The sequence below is a fragment of the Chenopodium album genome, chromosome 14, assembly GCF_948465745.1.
Source record: "Chenopodium album chromosome 14, dcCheAlbu1.1, whole genome shotgun sequence".
NCBI lineage: Eukaryota > Viridiplantae > Streptophyta > Magnoliopsida > Caryophyllales > Amaranthaceae > Chenopodium > Chenopodium album.
Genome location: NC_137847.1, coordinates 131,898 through 148,257, shown reverse-complemented (window position 1 = coordinate 148,257; position 16,360 = coordinate 131,898). Strand labels below are relative to the sequence as shown.

General features: G+C 35.6%; 2 protein-coding genes across 2 annotated transcripts; both read right to left on the bottom strand.

Annotated features, from left to right (window-relative positions):
* Positions 1-29: 29 nt before the first annotated feature.
* LOC145579731 (glycerophosphodiester phosphodiesterase GDPDL7-like) lies at positions 30-4,459 on the bottom strand. Its single transcript, XM_081636967.1, has 11 exons — positions 4,361-4,459; positions 3,919-3,966; positions 3,686-3,837; positions 3,315-3,611; positions 3,087-3,199; positions 2,434-2,932; positions 2,285-2,326; positions 1,912-2,193; positions 1,649-1,794; positions 1,047-1,530; positions 30-922 (listed from the first exon to the last, which is right to left on the bottom strand). The coding sequence occupies exons 3-11, from the start codon at positions 3,783-3,785 to the stop codon at positions 624-626; spliced, it is 2,262 nt and encodes a 753-aa protein (XP_081493093.1). The 5' UTR covers positions 3,786-3,837; positions 3,919-3,966; positions 4,361-4,459; the 3' UTR covers positions 30-623.
* A 3,233-nt stretch (positions 4,460-7,692) lies between these two features.
* LOC145579730 (temperature-induced lipocalin-1-like) lies at positions 7,693-8,675 on the bottom strand. The gene is made up of 2 exons (XM_081636966.1): positions 8,219-8,675; positions 7,693-8,034 (listed from the first exon to the last, which is right to left on the bottom strand). Exons 1-2 carry the CDS (start codon positions 8,603-8,605, stop codon positions 7,849-7,851), a joined length of 573 nt encoding a protein of 190 aa, XP_081493092.1. The 5' UTR covers positions 8,606-8,675; the 3' UTR covers positions 7,693-7,848.
* Positions 8,676-16,360: the final 7,685 nt, after the last annotated feature.

Here is a 16,360-nt window from a genome sequence, read left to right as displayed (position 1 = left end):
AATTAAGAAAAATCATGATGATGCAAACTTTTTTACACTGTATATGTCGTCACATTGGAATATTCAGTCATTCTCTCATGTATTTCGCATGCAAAGCAATACACAGGTTATGATTTTAAATAGGATCACCAGCTTTTTGGTTTTCTGAGTCTAGTAGTCTACCATAAGTCATTCCTTGAAATTGTGCCTAGACAGTATTTTTTTTGTAAATAATGATATTTGAAGAAAATTTTCATCTGACTTGCTCATTCTTGATTTATTTTTCACTCTCTCTCCACTTTCCCTAAATTTTCTGGAGCATTACAAGGAATGGGATGTCTCTTGTTTATTGCTTAAAATTATAATTGTCTTAATAGTGTACTATTGTCATTTCTCTGCATTAAAATGAGGTCGTGTTGTACAATAAGCTTTCGATGCAGGATGCTTTTAATCCTTGTTCTATGGAAGAATTTTATGTTCCCATTGTACATCCAAGTATTTTGTCCATCAAAACTAGACTCCTGGTATGAAGTGTACTGAGATATAATTACCGATGCTGAGGGAATTTTTTTTGTTACAATCTCAAACTGGGGCATACAACATTTACAAAATATTCCGGCAAAAAGCCTTCAAGTACTTCATTGTTAGTGAACTGTTAAAATCAAGCTGAGGGCCAGTGCCACCACTAAGGAGAGACATAAACTGGTGGTGCTCCTCCCACTTTCACTCTTCTTCTGATCTGCAGGTGCAGGAGCTGCTGGGTTTTCCTCCTTAGAAACTGGTGGAAGAGGTGGGTCTACGATGCTGGCTGCCTCAAGAGCCGGAGCTGGTGCTCCTGATGGAGGAAGTGCTTGTGGCGCAGCTATTTCAAGCAAAGCCCCTGGTTCCACTGGACTTATCGGGTATTCTAGGTTTGTATTTCTTGGATCTGAGCATGGGCTTCCTTCAAGTTTTGCAAGATAAAATGTATAAATCTTCTGAAGTAGCGGTGGTAATAAAATTTTGGGACTTTTTTAATTAGGAACTGACAAAATTAGGGAAAAAAGGACAGGAGTTAGAAGACTTACTCAAGTAAGCATTGGCTGTAGCCGGGTAGTCAGTCACTACTGCATCAACCTTGAGGGCCTCAATAAGGGTGGCTAGCTCTACCAAAGGATCGGCAAAAAAGTCAAATGCCAAGGTGGTGTACTCATTGTATAGAGGGGAGACATGTACAGAGATATTTGCTGCATGCATTTCCTCGACGACTTTGGTGAAGTTACTAAGGAAAACGGCTATGCTTTTGAAAATGCTGGGCCTCCGGACATCAACAGCATCTGCATATTTCTTGATTTCATCCACCGATGGCTTTGGGGCATCACCTATTATGTCCATGATATCATAGACTCTATGGTATGACGGGAATTCCTTAAACTTTGCCAGCACCGAGGTATCATCTGATTGGATCATAACTTGCTGGGTCGATTGCTTGTCAAATGTGGCGTTGCTCAAGGCAGTGGTGACAGCACCTACTATGTCTAGACCTTTCTTTGAGGCTAGGTAGGGTGCATTCTGGTTTCAAACAGCAAAAACATTGATGAATACAGTTCAGAGACTACTTGTCAATATTTTTCTCTCAGAAATTTAACAATAGTTGAAATTAAGATGCGTCAGGAAGATTTTGTCTCACCTGTATGTTGATTAGAACTCCAGTGACTGCTTTAGCCTTGGCAAAGTCAAGAAACTCAGCTAGGGTTAAGAATTTTCCCTTGTTCTTATTTGCTGGATTTCTTGGCAAGCCTCCCATATCTTGTGACAGTGGGCTCGTCAGTTGTGCTGAAATGATAACAATATTCCTTTTTTCAGTGCTAGTGTTTATTCATACATATTCCAGAATTAAAAAAAAAAAGTTAACTATATTTTAGAATTTGGAAAGTATAATGAGAAGTTTACGTTTCAAGCTTTCGATCTCGCTCCAAGTAAGATCAAATGAAAATATTCCTTTCATGGGTTGGATTTCAGGGATGTTGGAGGATCGAGACATGAAGGTACTGATGGCAGTGGTATCGCCCAAAAGGTCAGCTGAATCGAGGCAGAATGCTACACCATCCTTCGACATTTGGACTGAACAGTCAATTATATCAGCCCCATCCATGACCGCCTTCTCATATGCAAGATCAGTGCATCCTGCATAGTCTCCGCTAGCACCATTGTGACTAATTATTAAAGAGTGCCCTGAAAAAACAGAAACCAAAATCCAACTTAAAATCCTGCCTCCATTTGGTACAACTTCAAATGATTGAGGAACCAACTATGGGATTCTCACCTTTCTTAGGCTTGCTAGTATTTTTATTGTGTGCTAAGCATGCTGCAAAGGAATAACAACTTTAGAGGAGAGCGACAAGAATAGAACAATTAGTTCAATTTTCAGTATAAATCAAATCAAGTACTGGTAACATGTCAGATATCACATACCAATTGCTTCAGATGCTGTAGGAGCGAAGTCTGTGAGCACACCATCAACGGAAAACTGACCGTTATCAATAAACTGCAAGTACTCAGCTGTGGGGTCATAGCTGTAATTATAACTGCCAGGGGAATCATTGGCGAACCCAGAAGCATATACTTCAAGGCCTTGTTCGTGAGCATCAGTTACAAGAGTAGAAGGTGGCATAAGATACATTTCCTTGTTAACTGGCCATATATATGTTTTGGGGACCAGAATGCCAGAAGCAAATGGCTTTATAGCCGCAAGGTTTTTCACTATCGCACCATATGCCTGGTTGGTTGTAGGTTCAATTGCTTCAGGCTCTAGAAACCTCAAAACAAGTTTGGTCCGGACTTTGTCCACTTTAGCTCCTATACTTTTCAAGAAGCCAATTTCAGGAGAAGATATGTAATTGATTCCTGCAAATCTCAAATCCTGAAGGTATAATGCTGGGCTGATTTTGTGCTGGTTGTAGAACAGGTCATACTGCCAAAAAAAAGGCATAGAATATAGTCAATTCACTTGATGCATTCTCACTTAAAATACAAATTGCTCTCCCCGCTATTTTGCTTTCTTTTCTTTGATTCTTTCAATCAGATGGAACAATTGCAGTAAATGTGATGGTGCTTTTTGCGCTAACCTGAACATTTAGCCAGACTCTTGGAGGTGGTTTGCTAATAGAGGTCACATCTTCGACTATAAGTAATTCTTGACCATCAAAAGCATTGGGTCTAGTCAGTACATTCTGGACAGCTGCAAGATACAAAGAAAGAAACAATATGGTTTGTGGAGTCAACTGAGATACTTTGCAGCAAAAAAATCAGAATCAGCAGAGAAAAAATAGACAAGTATCATGTGAATGACTCACAGGTTAAATTAGGTAAAAGTTGATCTGCAAAATAATCAATAGCAAACCATCCACGCATATCTTTTCCGTTAACATTGTATGTTTTTTGGCCTTTCGGGAAGAGGTTGGCTATATTGGTAGAATTGTCAAGATTTAACGCTGTTTGGCAGAAGCCTACGCCATCCTTGGTAAGTTGCAGATCACAATAGTAAATAGAATCAGGTAAGCTCACTTGTGACACAAAGTCATATGCATATCGACTCGAATCAGGAAACAATCCGGAAAACCCTCCCCTTGCTATCACAGCAGGCTGTTTACCTACACCCCATACATATATCAGAATAGAATTATTCATTCTTTATGGATGAATTAAATTCAAAAACATATATTACCAGTTAGTGTCAACCATGTAGGGGGGGATGGATTTTTAGGATGCTTCTGTGCTGTGATTAACTCAATCAAGAGGAATGCTACAACCAAATACTTTATCATTTTTATTGATTCTCTTGATTGATTTCGCTCCCTGTGAGCGTTCCCAGAATAACTATATTTTAAACTGAGTTAGCCATAAATCATATACACAACACCTACACACACAAAAATAAACTCCATAAACCAAAATTACCGTTTTTCTGTTTTTCAGTGCAACAAGGAAGAATATCTACAGCCAAGCCTGAAACAGCAATCATACATTTTTTTATTACTAACATAATTTGTCTGTTGCTTTTATAGCCTTTTTTTACACAGATGATAAACCATAAAATCTGATCCTGCTGTAATTTTCTAAGAATATCATGAAACCAGATCCTGCTGTAATTCTAAAAAAAAACTGTTCCACATTTGTTCCTTGACAAAGTCATATGCAATGCTTGATAAAATCCTTACAGTTTGATGTTATATTAATTGTTGCTCGGAAATTATTTGATGCGCTTATTTACTTGCGTACATGGATGCATGTTATTGTAAATCTCTGAATACCCAAAGATAAAACGAAAAACATGGAAGGGAAAGCTGAAGAAGAAAGCAAAATTTAAATGAAAAGGGATGGAAGAAGAATGTAGACTTACAATACAAAAGAAGAAAGCTAGCTCCAAAAACACGTTCCCTGTCGAGTTTCAACCAAGAAGATGATAAAGGAATGTTAATGGAGCACAATGGCCAACGATGAGGAGGTCTTACATACAAATGCAATGCCAATAATTTTATTTATTTATTTATTTATTTTTCGCAGGAGAATTTAGGTGGTTAGTTTTTAATAACTCCCACGCATTAAAATCTTCTTGGCGTTAATTGATATAGCAGCTTCATAGAGGGATGCAGCATTTACTAAATTAAAAATAAAATAAAATGTGATTACTATTTAAACAAAGATGACAGGTTTTCAAATTCTATTGTTACCACTAGTCCTTATATCTTAATTTACTTTTATTTATTGACCCTCCACCTTTTAATTTGCGTGTTAATTTTGCAGGAATTGCAATGTTGATACAGCTCAATACTCCCGACCCCCCCCCCCCCTCTTAGGCTTTTTATCAAATTACGAAGTATAAAACAGTGACTCTATTTCTATAGTTCCTAATTACTACCTCCGTTACATATTAGTTGCAACTTTGGGTAATATTTGTGAGAGATAAAATATTCCAAAGTTGCAACTAATATGTAACGGAGGTAGTATAAGGATGGTTTAGTTACTTCTTTCATTCTCTTAAAATAAGTGAATGACATTGCATCATTCGCATGTTTATAGATACTTTTATGTCTGGCTTTCAGTTTCGTAGCTACTCTAGGGCTGATTTTTGAGATTTTCGAAGCACTGGACAAAATAATATATGGGTAATGTTATATGTATCCCTAAGAGTTATCACAAAGTCTTATATGTGACTGGCCACACCGTGTGGTGCGATTACTTTATTAATGTAATATGGGTTACTTGGTCAGTGTTAAAAGGGGTTACTTCGTCAGTGTTATAAGGTTACTCGATTAGTATTATAGGGGTTACTCAGTCAGTATTACAGGGGTTACTCAATCAGTGTTATAGGGATTAATTTGTTCTTTCATAAGTGGCCACACGGTGTGGCTAGCCACACACAAGACGGGTTGTATATATAAGCATCAAATACACTCTTGGAAATTGTATAAAATTAGGAATATATGACAAAAACACGCGTAAATTAGTGTTTATATTTTTATGATTTCTTAACTTTTTATGATTTTCAAGTGTAAATTTAATGCTTATATATTGCCCTAAGGGCTATGTATATATTAGGGGTTTGGAGGCCTATAAATTAAATTATACGACGTATGTATTTTTGTTTTTTTCCAATGTTGGAGAATACATAATTATTTTTTTAGGAAAATTTGGTTTTAATAATCCTATCTTTAATCGATTTTCTTTAAATAATCCTAACTTTTTATGATTCTGAAATAATTCCAACTTATACACGTATCTTCCTTTGTGCTTTTGTAGATTTCTTTTGGTACTATTATGTATTACAAAAACAAAAGTTCTGATTGGTTTCAAAAAAAAAAAAAAAAAAGTTCAGATTATAAGAAGATGCTTATATAATTTGGGATTATTCTAGAATAAAAACAAGTTGAGACTATTCAATAAAAATTGATTAAAGTTGAGAATACTAAAACCAATTTCCTTCGTTTTATTAATTATTACTTTGAACAAATAATTTAGCTTTAGCTTGTGAAGGGGGAAAAAAAACTAATAAAGCATCCAACTATAATTTAAAAAAACTAATAAAACATCCAACTATAACAAAAATTAGGTGAAATATGATAGCATATACTTGGATGTTTGATGTTTTATTAGATTATTAAAAAAAAACTAATAAAACATCCAACTATAACAAAAATTAGATCGCACCAAAAAAAATAATTAAAAAAATTAGTTAATTGATTTTTTTTTTTTTTTTTTTTTTGAAAGAAAGATACATTGGAAATTTAGGAACGTCTTCTCACAAGACTGTAAGTTAAAATAAATATGATAGCATATACTTGTATCATTTTTGAATATATATTATATATGTGTCATATGATACCTGTATTTGTTCTGTTAACCTTATTTTCACTAATTTCAGGTTTAATAAGTTTGGTTAAGTTAAGTTTTGATAAGGGTAATTACCAAGTACAAAATAAGTATAAATAAGTTAATATTAGTTAAGGAAGTTCAGAAGTGAAAATCAGGCGAATAGAACACATCATAAGTCATATAAGTGGTAAACGTTATTGCCCTAGGGGGTGATTCGAGAAATTAAACTCCATCCTAAGCTTTGGATTGTGTTTTGTTTTCAGTTTTCTGTTTTTTTTTTTAAAAAAAAAACCAAAAATAGGAAACAAGAAAAAGGAGTTCCCATTTTTCAATTGTCAGTTTTCAAAATTATCATAAGTTTGACTAATTTTTGATTTATTATATTTTGAAAAACAAAATCCAAAAACCAAAAAACAAAAAACTACCGCGATGCCAAAAGAACTCATTTTTTAGTGAGGGAAGTGTGGTTAGAAGGAGAAGTGTGTCAACGGCAGAGGTAGTCTGTTACAACATTTTATCTTTTTAAAGGTATTTTCTTACAATTTTCTTTACTGGGTAAGTTTTCAAAACTTTTGAGTTTTATTATGTAGTTTTTTACCAAAAAAAAAGTCAAATTTATAAAAGTTGACTATTTAAATACACAATAAGAAGATTCTAACGAAATCTCACATGACTATGTTTTTTCTTAATAATAAATCACCAAAGTTAGTCAAAATCGAATTTATAAATTGTTATCTAATTTAGAACGGAGAAAGTAGTTCATGCTTATCCACTACTTCAATACATTGTGCGTGTGAATTTGGAACCGGATATTAATATTCTGGACCCAAATCTAAACGGCTTCCGGGTCCAGGTTGTTTGTTTTAAACCGGGCTCCAAGTTTAGCTGACCTTTAACAGCCAATGTTTGGAAATCGGTGGTATGGGCCCATTAGATATAGAGGAGTGTTGGATTTCAGATAGGTCAAATAACCTACAAGAATATCTGATGGCCCTTGATTTGAAATGATGTCAGGCCCAATAAAGCCGATAATGTTCAAATGCACGCGATTGATTGTGTATTAAAGCTCGAGGGGAGGTTCAATTCAGTTTACTTTAGCTTTAATAAGTTAAGTTTAATTCAGCTCCTAATTTCCTTCTCTTATAAAATATTCAGTTCAATTCAGCTCTGCTCAAATAAATTCAGTTCAGTTCAGTTCAGCTCATTTCAATAAATGAGAATAGGCCCTTAAGCATCATGATTCATGAGGTTCAATATCTTAACTTCTCTCGACTATAGGAAACATTGTTTGTATGGAATGTACAAGGCAGACGTCTATACTAAGCTAAGAACAAGAGAAGAACAGGACACGAGACACCATTTACAAATAGACATGAGAAGGTAATTGAGATAAATGATAAATATATAGTACAAATAGAGCACTCCATTTACAAGCAGCACTATAGGACACTAAGCAAACAGAAATGAATCCAGTAGTTGTAAGGGAAAATAGATAAATACAGGACAGCATTTAATTTATTTGCCGAAGATGGATTTAAACCACCAAACGCCTTTGGTGTCCTCGGGAGCATCATCAGCTTCCGGCGGAGGGTCAGCTTGTGGAGTCTTGTGAAGTTTGCTGACATCATAGCCCTCCTCAGTGGCCTTCTGCACCAGCTGGTTGTATATCGCCTCATCCATATGAGGTGTCCGGCAAAGAATCTGTAAATAGGTTATTGTAATCAAAACTCAATAATCAGCTAGCTAATCAAATCCCTTAAACTACTAGTACAATTAATTTCCAAAACCAACTTATTCATTCGTCAATTAAGGTGATATACAAACAAACACTAAACAGTCAATCAATAAATTAGAAATAGAAAGAAGAAAGGTGTTAGGTGTGTACCCAGAGATATCGGCGAGAAGGCTGGCCAATCAAGGCATACTGATAATCATCATCGAGGAAGAGAATCCAATAGTCTCCAACAACAGGGATGATGGGAAGGAAAGGAGGGACATAGAATTTAACCTTAAGCTTAGCCTCATCGGAATTGGGGTCGGCTTTGTAGGCGGAACCCTCGATAAAACTCCTCTTTCCGCCACTCCAGGTCTCGTTGAGAACGTGGACGGTGGCTCCATCAGGGTTCAGCTTGTAAGTGGCTCTGGTGTTGACGCCGTCTTTAGGCTGAAACCTTGACGGAAAAGATGCTATTTCATACCACCTTCCCATGTATCGCTCTAGATCCACCCCTTTCACCACTTCCATCTCCTTCTTAGCGCTACTACTACCCATCTCGTCCTTAATTCTTTCTTTATCAATTAATTTAATTTGGGAGATACTATGTTATTTGTTCTGATAAATGTTGGGAGATTGATTTTCCTTACTATATAACCTTGTGATTTTGAGTTTTGATAACGATAGCATTACGTACGTGGCTATCTTCCCACCTTACATATGGATATTTTTTCTAGGCTTTTCTATTTCAGGGCCCACACCCCCAACCCCGCGTTGTTTTCTTTATCCTCCTTCTGTTTTACAGTACACCAGCCCCTTGTTTCCCACTTATGTCTTCTATTCCAAATTACGGAGTGTTCCTTTCTTTTCACACTACTTCACGTCGACTCTCATTTATGGTTCACAAATTACAATTAGAGGTGTCAATTCGGATAATCGGATAGAGTTTGAGTCAGGTCTATTTAGATCGGGTCAGGTCGGATATGTTCGGATCAAAATTATTCTTTTAATTCGGATCGAATTTGGGTCATGGTCTATCTAGTCCGGATCGGATATGAGTCGGATCAACTCCAGATCAGTTCATGTTCAGTTCAAAACGGGATTGACCGGGTTAATTTCAGGTCGGATGAATTTGGGTCGGGTTGATTTTGGTTCGGTCAAGTTCGGTTTGATTAAGATAAGATTGATCCGTTGATTGATTAATTGGTCAATTTCAATTCAATTCCTTTCAGTGTTTGACTAGATTTTAATCGAGTTGACCCAATTTATATCCAAATAAGGTTATTTTTAAACTAGAATTATTATTGAGTTTTTACCTTATTATTGGGTCAATATCAAGTCATTCACGTATCATATTTTTTATCGAGTTGAAAGAAGAGGTTTTAATGTTCAAGTATTACAAATTATTTCTAGCAAATTGTAGATGAAACGAATATAAAGCTTATAAAGTAATTTTTTATAATTGGTATATACATGAAGTAAACTTATTACTCCGCATTATTTCTTTGTAGTAAAAAACGTTAACTTATTAATAATTAGTAAATATAGTACTGTAGTATAAAAACTTGAATAAAAAGGTCAATGATTAATTATGATCGGGTTAAATTCGGATCGGGTAAAAATCAAACTGAGTTAAAATCGGGTTGGATTAATGGGTCAAAACATATCGGATTAGATCGGTTATTTGCTGGGTCAATTTCGGATCGGGTTGAGCTCGGGTCGGATCAAATTGGTTCAGTTTGAGTTCAGGTCGGGTCAAATCGGATTCGGGTTGAGTTTAAGTCGGATCAAATCGCTGCCGAATTAAGTTCAGATCGGGTCAAGTTCGGATTCGGGTTGAGTTCAGTTTGGTTACAAATCAGGTTTGGGTTTTGAATTTCTCAGATTAAATCTAATCGATTACAGTTCGAAATGAATAGATTTTTTGGGATCGGTTCAGTTTTGTTCACATCTAATCACAATATCCCAAATCCATATAGCCTTATAGGTACGGACTATAGAGTGTTCAATTAACACCAATGCTCCTCTCTAATTTACAAATATACTTCGTATCATCTATTTATTTCCTAATTGTCCCCCATCAACAAATTATATTGTTTATAATCTTAAAAGTCATATTAGTAATTTTTCCTCAATCCCTATTTTTTTGTCCCATTGAATGTGCACAGTCTTCAAAATGTGTCTTAAAACATCTATATCTTTATATCCATATATATAAAAAAAATCCTATATATATATATATATATATATATATATATATATATATATATATATATATTGGAGATCCAGAGAGAGGAAAGAAGATTTTATACTAGTCTAGAGAAAGAGTTCAGTCAAAATAAGTTTCTATCCTGCACATCGTACGGAGTGGAAGAACAAAGGTTCAATACATACATCAGCGACGGAACAATCTTCAAAATGAAGCAAGTGTATCAAGGAAGCGGAAAGAAGAAGTCTTAATCATAGCCGGCCTTTTAAAACAGAGATGGGTCTCATGAGAAAGCATGAAGCGAGGGCTAAATCTCATATAGAAGAGAAGGATCCACCCCTTCCCTCACCGCTCCCTCTATATATATATAGATAGGGTTGTGATCCAATGTGAAGGATCTTAAGAATGAGAAGGAATCTTGACCATGTAAATTAATCCAACGATCAAATTTCAACTTTGTAAAATTATGCACATTTAGTACAAAAAACCTGCACAATTAGTTTGAAAATTGTGCACATTTCATTTTCCAGTTTTTATGTGTTATCTTTAACCTTTTCTTTTCCTCCCCGACATCTCTCTTCTATGACATATACATTCTTTTATCTCTTTTTCTCTCTCATAAATATTATGCACATCATACTAAAAAAATTAGGCACGTTTCACTCAAAAAATTATGTACATTCATATTTCACTTTCATTTTTTCATTGTTTTTTCTCTTTTTTGTGATGAATCTCTCTCTCTCTCTCTCCCCCCTCCATTAAAGCTTATTCATAGTTCTAACTTAAAATTTTAGAGATGGGAAATTAATAGTGGTCATGAACAACTTGTACATCTAATAATAAGGATTAATCGGCCGACAAGTCGACGATGCCATGTCGAGAATGTTCAACTAGCAATATGCACATATAATTGAAAAAAATTGTACCTTAAGTACAGAAAATTTGCACATTGAAATCAATAAATATGCACAAATTAGTTTAAAAATGTGCACAAATTAGTTTAAAAACGTGCACAAATTTCACAAGAATAATGCAGATTTAGTTTAAAAAATTAAGACTTTTTGTCAAAAACTACCTATTATAACACTTTTTTTGCGAGAAACTACCTAATAAAAAAAATGTTTTAAAAAACTAGCTATTAAAAGGGTAAATGTTGTAAATGACTATCCTAGATCGGAATGCCACCATTGACCAAATTTTTCCGGCGTTGACCCCTTACGTGACTTTAATTAAGCCTTTACCTCACTTTTCCCCCTAATTTTCCATCCAGCTAACCCTTATACACCTAATCCCTAATTATCCTCCGATCCAATTTCCTTTACATAAAGTTGATTTATCCCTAATCCCATTTACCTAATTATCCCCTCATTAAAATAAATCGACTTTAATTTCTATTATCCTCACATAGGTTTCTAGTTTATATTATAATATTAATTTGGGATACTTGATTTATTTAGTTCAACCTTTATATCATCAATTGCTTCGCTATTAAAGCTCCAACATCAGCGAAAGATCAGAAGAGAGCAAGTTACTGAAAGCGATTCGATTTTGAAGCAGATAGCGGGATTCAAATTGTTTTAGAGTAGTAGTGATGAAGAAGATAAAGATGAAGGGAGAAAGGAGAGGAAGAAGAAGCCTAAGTATTTGAAAGATGTGATTGCTTGTTGAGTAATTGATGAGGTCCCGAATAAGAGGAGGAGGAAGAGGAGAGAGAAGTGGGGAAGATGAAGAGTAACAATGAGCAGTAGGAGGATTTGAGGAAAGAGGTTTTGAGAGTAATGGTGGAAATGGGAGGATAATTAGGGATTAGGGGTTATTAGGGTGAGCTAGAGGCCGAGGGAAAATTAGGGGAAAAAAGGGAGGGAAATGCTTAATTAAAAGTCACGTGAGAGACATGTGGGGGGTCAACGTCGGAAAAGCTTGGTCAACGGTGGCATTTCGACCTAGGGTAGTCATTTACAACATTTACCCTTTTAATAGGTAGTTTTTTACAACATTTTTTTTATTAGGTAGTTTCTCGCAAAATAAGTGTTATAAAGGTAGTTTTTGACAAAAACTCCTTATTAAGCATATACAATCACATGTACTTGATTACCCTTTAATAATCGTTTTAGATCATCTTCTAAACTCAAAGAGAAAAAAAAATGGGGAAGAGATCTGAACAAGGAAGAGGGAGAAAGAGAGAAATGGAGAATATAAAAAAGGAAAGTAGGAAAATACATATTTTCATTTTTGCCGTTAATAAAGTATGCAATGAGAGCCACTAGATTATTGTATTTGAACGTATGAGGTTCTTTCTCATTCTTCTCATTTTAAGCCCCTTCTCATTTGACCCTATATATATAAACGTAATATTAATAAAATATACAATGAGACGAATCTAACAAATCATTCATAACTATATTATCTTTTATAGATTAATAGTAATTTATAGTCAAAGTTGTCAAAGTTAACCCAAAAAATGAAAATGAGGAATAAAAATAAAAGGACAAAGGGATTACTATTTATGAAATTTTTAACTACTAGTATATGAAGTAACATATATATATATATATATATATATATTATACTTTTAGGAATATGATTTTTTTTTTCTTCCTCGCTTTAATATAAATATAATAGTATAATACTAATTATGGCTTTGTCAGGAAAAAAAAAAACATATCATCGCAATTTCTCCGGTGAAAGTCCCTTAATTGGTGGTGGTCGGTGGTGGTTTAATTTGTTAGGAGGAGAGTGAATGCTCTTGAGTTAGAGGGTGAAAATCATAGAGCATATAAAAGGGTAGATTTGTTCATTCATTTCAAAATGCCGGCGTTATCCGATAAAATAAGGGCGTCATTTAACATTTCACCACGTGCAATTCACATTTATTGTTTATAATCTGTTTTAAAATTTAATAAAATCATGCATTACACAACTTATAACTAGTTATTACTCCCTCTAATTCGGTATAATCGCAATAAGAGACATGACACATAATTTTAGAAAAATTATAAATACTAATATGAAGAGGAATACAAACAGTGGAATGTTCACATTTCATGGCGTAGAATGCATGCAAGCTTCCTCAATAAGGAAAGACCGAAAGATGAATAAGAAATACGAAGCTTCTTGAGTTGCTCCAAAATTGATCAGACCAAAGGAGGCATAAATTTATTTACACAAACAAAATAGAGTTTAGAGTTTGCATCACTTTAGGGGAGCTCTTAGGGTCCCGTCATCACGTGGGTCTTGCCGTGTCGAAAGGCTCGTTTTGGAGAAAAAATAAAAAGAAAGTAATATTTGTGCTGAACATGTGATGGTCAATAGCCATAAATTAAAACAAAGTCAGTGATCGAAATTTGGTTAAAGGTCCCTCCTTACAAATTTTCTTATTTTTCACTCAATAGATGAATAAACGTGCATAATTATTAAAATTTATTGGGTTATATTTTAGGAAATAAGATAATTGTTAATATTGTAAAATATATCCTAGAGTATTTTGTGAGTTATCTTAGGATACTTGGCCTTACCCTCCAAGTATACCTATCCATATATAATGTATCTTGGCCGTTTTATGTGAATGAGAAATACAAATAATTATACATTGAGATTGATTTAACATGGTATTAGAGCTAGGTTTATGATCTCACGATTGGGGTCTTAATGGCTAAAGTATACTGGTTCAAAAATTATGGACAGCTCACATGTGAAGGGGAGTGTTGAGCCCATGAACAACCCACATATAAGCATTCTCTTGTTCCACACTAAAAAAACTAAAGGGGGGGGGGGTGTAGTGGTAATGAATCCCACATTGAAAGAATTCAAGAGTTACCACCACTATACAAGGCTAAGGGGCTACTCCCCTCATTGCCATATGGTTTTGAGGTGAAACCTCCTTGGTCTTGTAAAGGGTGGACTTGCACTTTTCCGTGACAGGTGCGGCCCAGACCCGTATTTGACATGGTATAAAGAGTCAAGATTTGATCCAAATTTTTTTTCCGCCATATTGATTACACGTAATTTACATAATTTCATGCAATCGTGAGGAGTTTGAGGGTTTACATAATTTTTTTTTTTTGATCGAAAGAGCGCTTTGAATCATTTGTGAGGTGTATTTGCGTTATCTTTCCTTATGGGATCATATAATTGAGTGAGAATATATAATTGTGAGAGTTCACATTTATTATTAATTGAGAGTTGTGATTAGAGAATTCACAATTTTTTTTCTTCTAATTTTATTTGAGAAATTGTCATATACGTTGTGTTGTGAGCGTGATGGCCGGAGGTGAATGCCGCTTTTGTACTCACTGCAATAGTGAGGATCACGACAGGGCTGCTTGTTTTTGGCAACCTGGATTTCCTAGTTGGGGTAAGACAACCGATTGTAGGGGTGGATGTGACAGGGGCCAAGGCAGGGGATTTGTAGCTCCTGTGTGTGTCAACAATTTGGGCGGGACGGGGTCAAGACAGTCCAACGTACAACACTCCTATTGCAGGCTTATCTTTAGAACAATATCAACAGCTCCTTAATCATCTAAATAGTCTTATCCAAGACTAATGGTAAGCATGAACCGGGGTGGATTATCAACACCGGGGCATCAAATCATGTCACTTGCGATTTATCTTTATTGATGAATGTTTCTAATATTCAAAATTGCCCGGTGGGATTGCCGGATGGGAATTATGCCAATGTTAACAAAATTGGCTCGGTGATTTTGCAAGGGGGCTTGACTATTGACAATGTTCTTTATGTGCCGCAATTAAGTGATGAATCAAACTGTATAATGCAATTTACTAATACACTTTGTGTTATACAGGACCTAGCAACGAGGAAGGTGATCGGAGCGAGTGAACAAGTGAATGGACTTTATTATTTTCGTGGTGTTCCTGTAGTAAATGCATTGAAGATAGATGGAGATTGTTCGACAGAGTTATGGCACCAACGAATGGGGCATCCTTTGGGAAAAGTTCTACAACAACTTCCATTTGTGAGTCGTAGTGGTAGTAAATATAAATCTTGTGATGTATGCCCTTGGGCTAAACAACATAGAAGTAGTTTTCAATTAGCAAAAATAAAGCTAGTAGCATTTTTGAACTTATTCATGTAGATTTATGGGGTCCTTACAAGACCCCATCGTCTTGTGGTTCTCACTATTTCTTAACCATTGTTGACGATTTCTCAAGAGGTGTGTGGACATATTTATTGAGATATAAAATGGAAGTAGAGGTTATGTTTCTTCATTTTGTTGCTCTTATTAAACGTCAATTTGGTCAAGAAATAAAAATTGTGCGTTGTGATAATGAGACGGAATTCAATTGCTTGAGAGACTATTTTTTTACTAATGGAATGATATTTGAGACTTCTTGTGTGGGGACTCCTCAACAAAATGGGCGTGTTGAACGCAAACGTCAACATATTTTAAATGTGGCGAGGGCATTGCAGTTTCAAGCTCAATTGCCTCTCAAATTTTGGGGGGAATATGTGCAAGCGGCTTGTCATTTGATAAATAGAACTCCCTCTAAGTTGCTTGATTATAAATCACCGTTTGAGATTTTGTTTGACAAACAGCCCTCATATGAGTATATTCAGGTGTTTGGTTGCTTGTGATACGCATACAATCAACGGAGTAAAGGTGACAAATTCGCAAGTAGAAGTCGAAGGTGTATGTTTTTGGGCTACCCTTTTGGGAAGAAAGGGTGGAGAGTGTATGACTTGGAAACAAGGGAGATGTTCGTATCAAGGAATGTTCAATTTTATGAACATCAATTTCCTTTTGGTGATTCGAGTGTGTTGGAAGTCCCTAAGCAAGGAAATGAGTCTAAAGTTTAGGTGGAATTTAGTGATGATGAGTGGAGTGTGCAAGAGGATGTACATGGACATTGGAGAGATGAGGAAGTAGTGCGTGGTGATGAGGGGGAGGGGACAGCAAGGACCGCAGGTAGCCTGCGGCGTGGGGAAAAGGGCCGTAGCCTACCAGCGAAGGCCACTGATTAGCCTCTTATCTCCCCTGCGAGAGCCGTTGTGCGTGGTCAACAGTGTGAAGGAGCTCCTAAGCTGCCCGAAGACTCTTATGTGGGTGTAAGTTCGAGTGGGCAGCAGCATACTTCTCACCATGAGG

Bases quoted from the DNA above. Each gene is read 5' to 3' on its own strand.
- LOC145579731 (XM_081636967.1), bottom strand. From the start codon at position 3,785: ATGATAAAGTATTTGGTTGTAGCATTCCTCTTGATTGAGTTAATCACA. The intron at 3,612-3,685 runs GTAATATATGTT...TATGGGGTGTAG, and splicing joins TACATGGTTGACACTAACTG to GTAAACAGCCTGCTGTGATA. The intron at 2,933-3,086 runs GTTAGCGCAAAA...TTTTTTTGGCAG, and splicing joins GAGTCTGGCTAAATGTTCAG to TATGACCTGTTCTACAACCA.
- LOC145579730 (XM_081636966.1), bottom strand. From the start codon at position 8,605: ATGGGTAGTAGTAGCGCTAAGAAGGAGATGGAAGTGGTGAAAGGGGTG. The intron at 8,035-8,218 runs GTACACACCTAA...ACCTATTTACAG, and splicing joins CTTCTCGCCGATATCTCTGG to ATTCTTTGCCGGACACCTCA.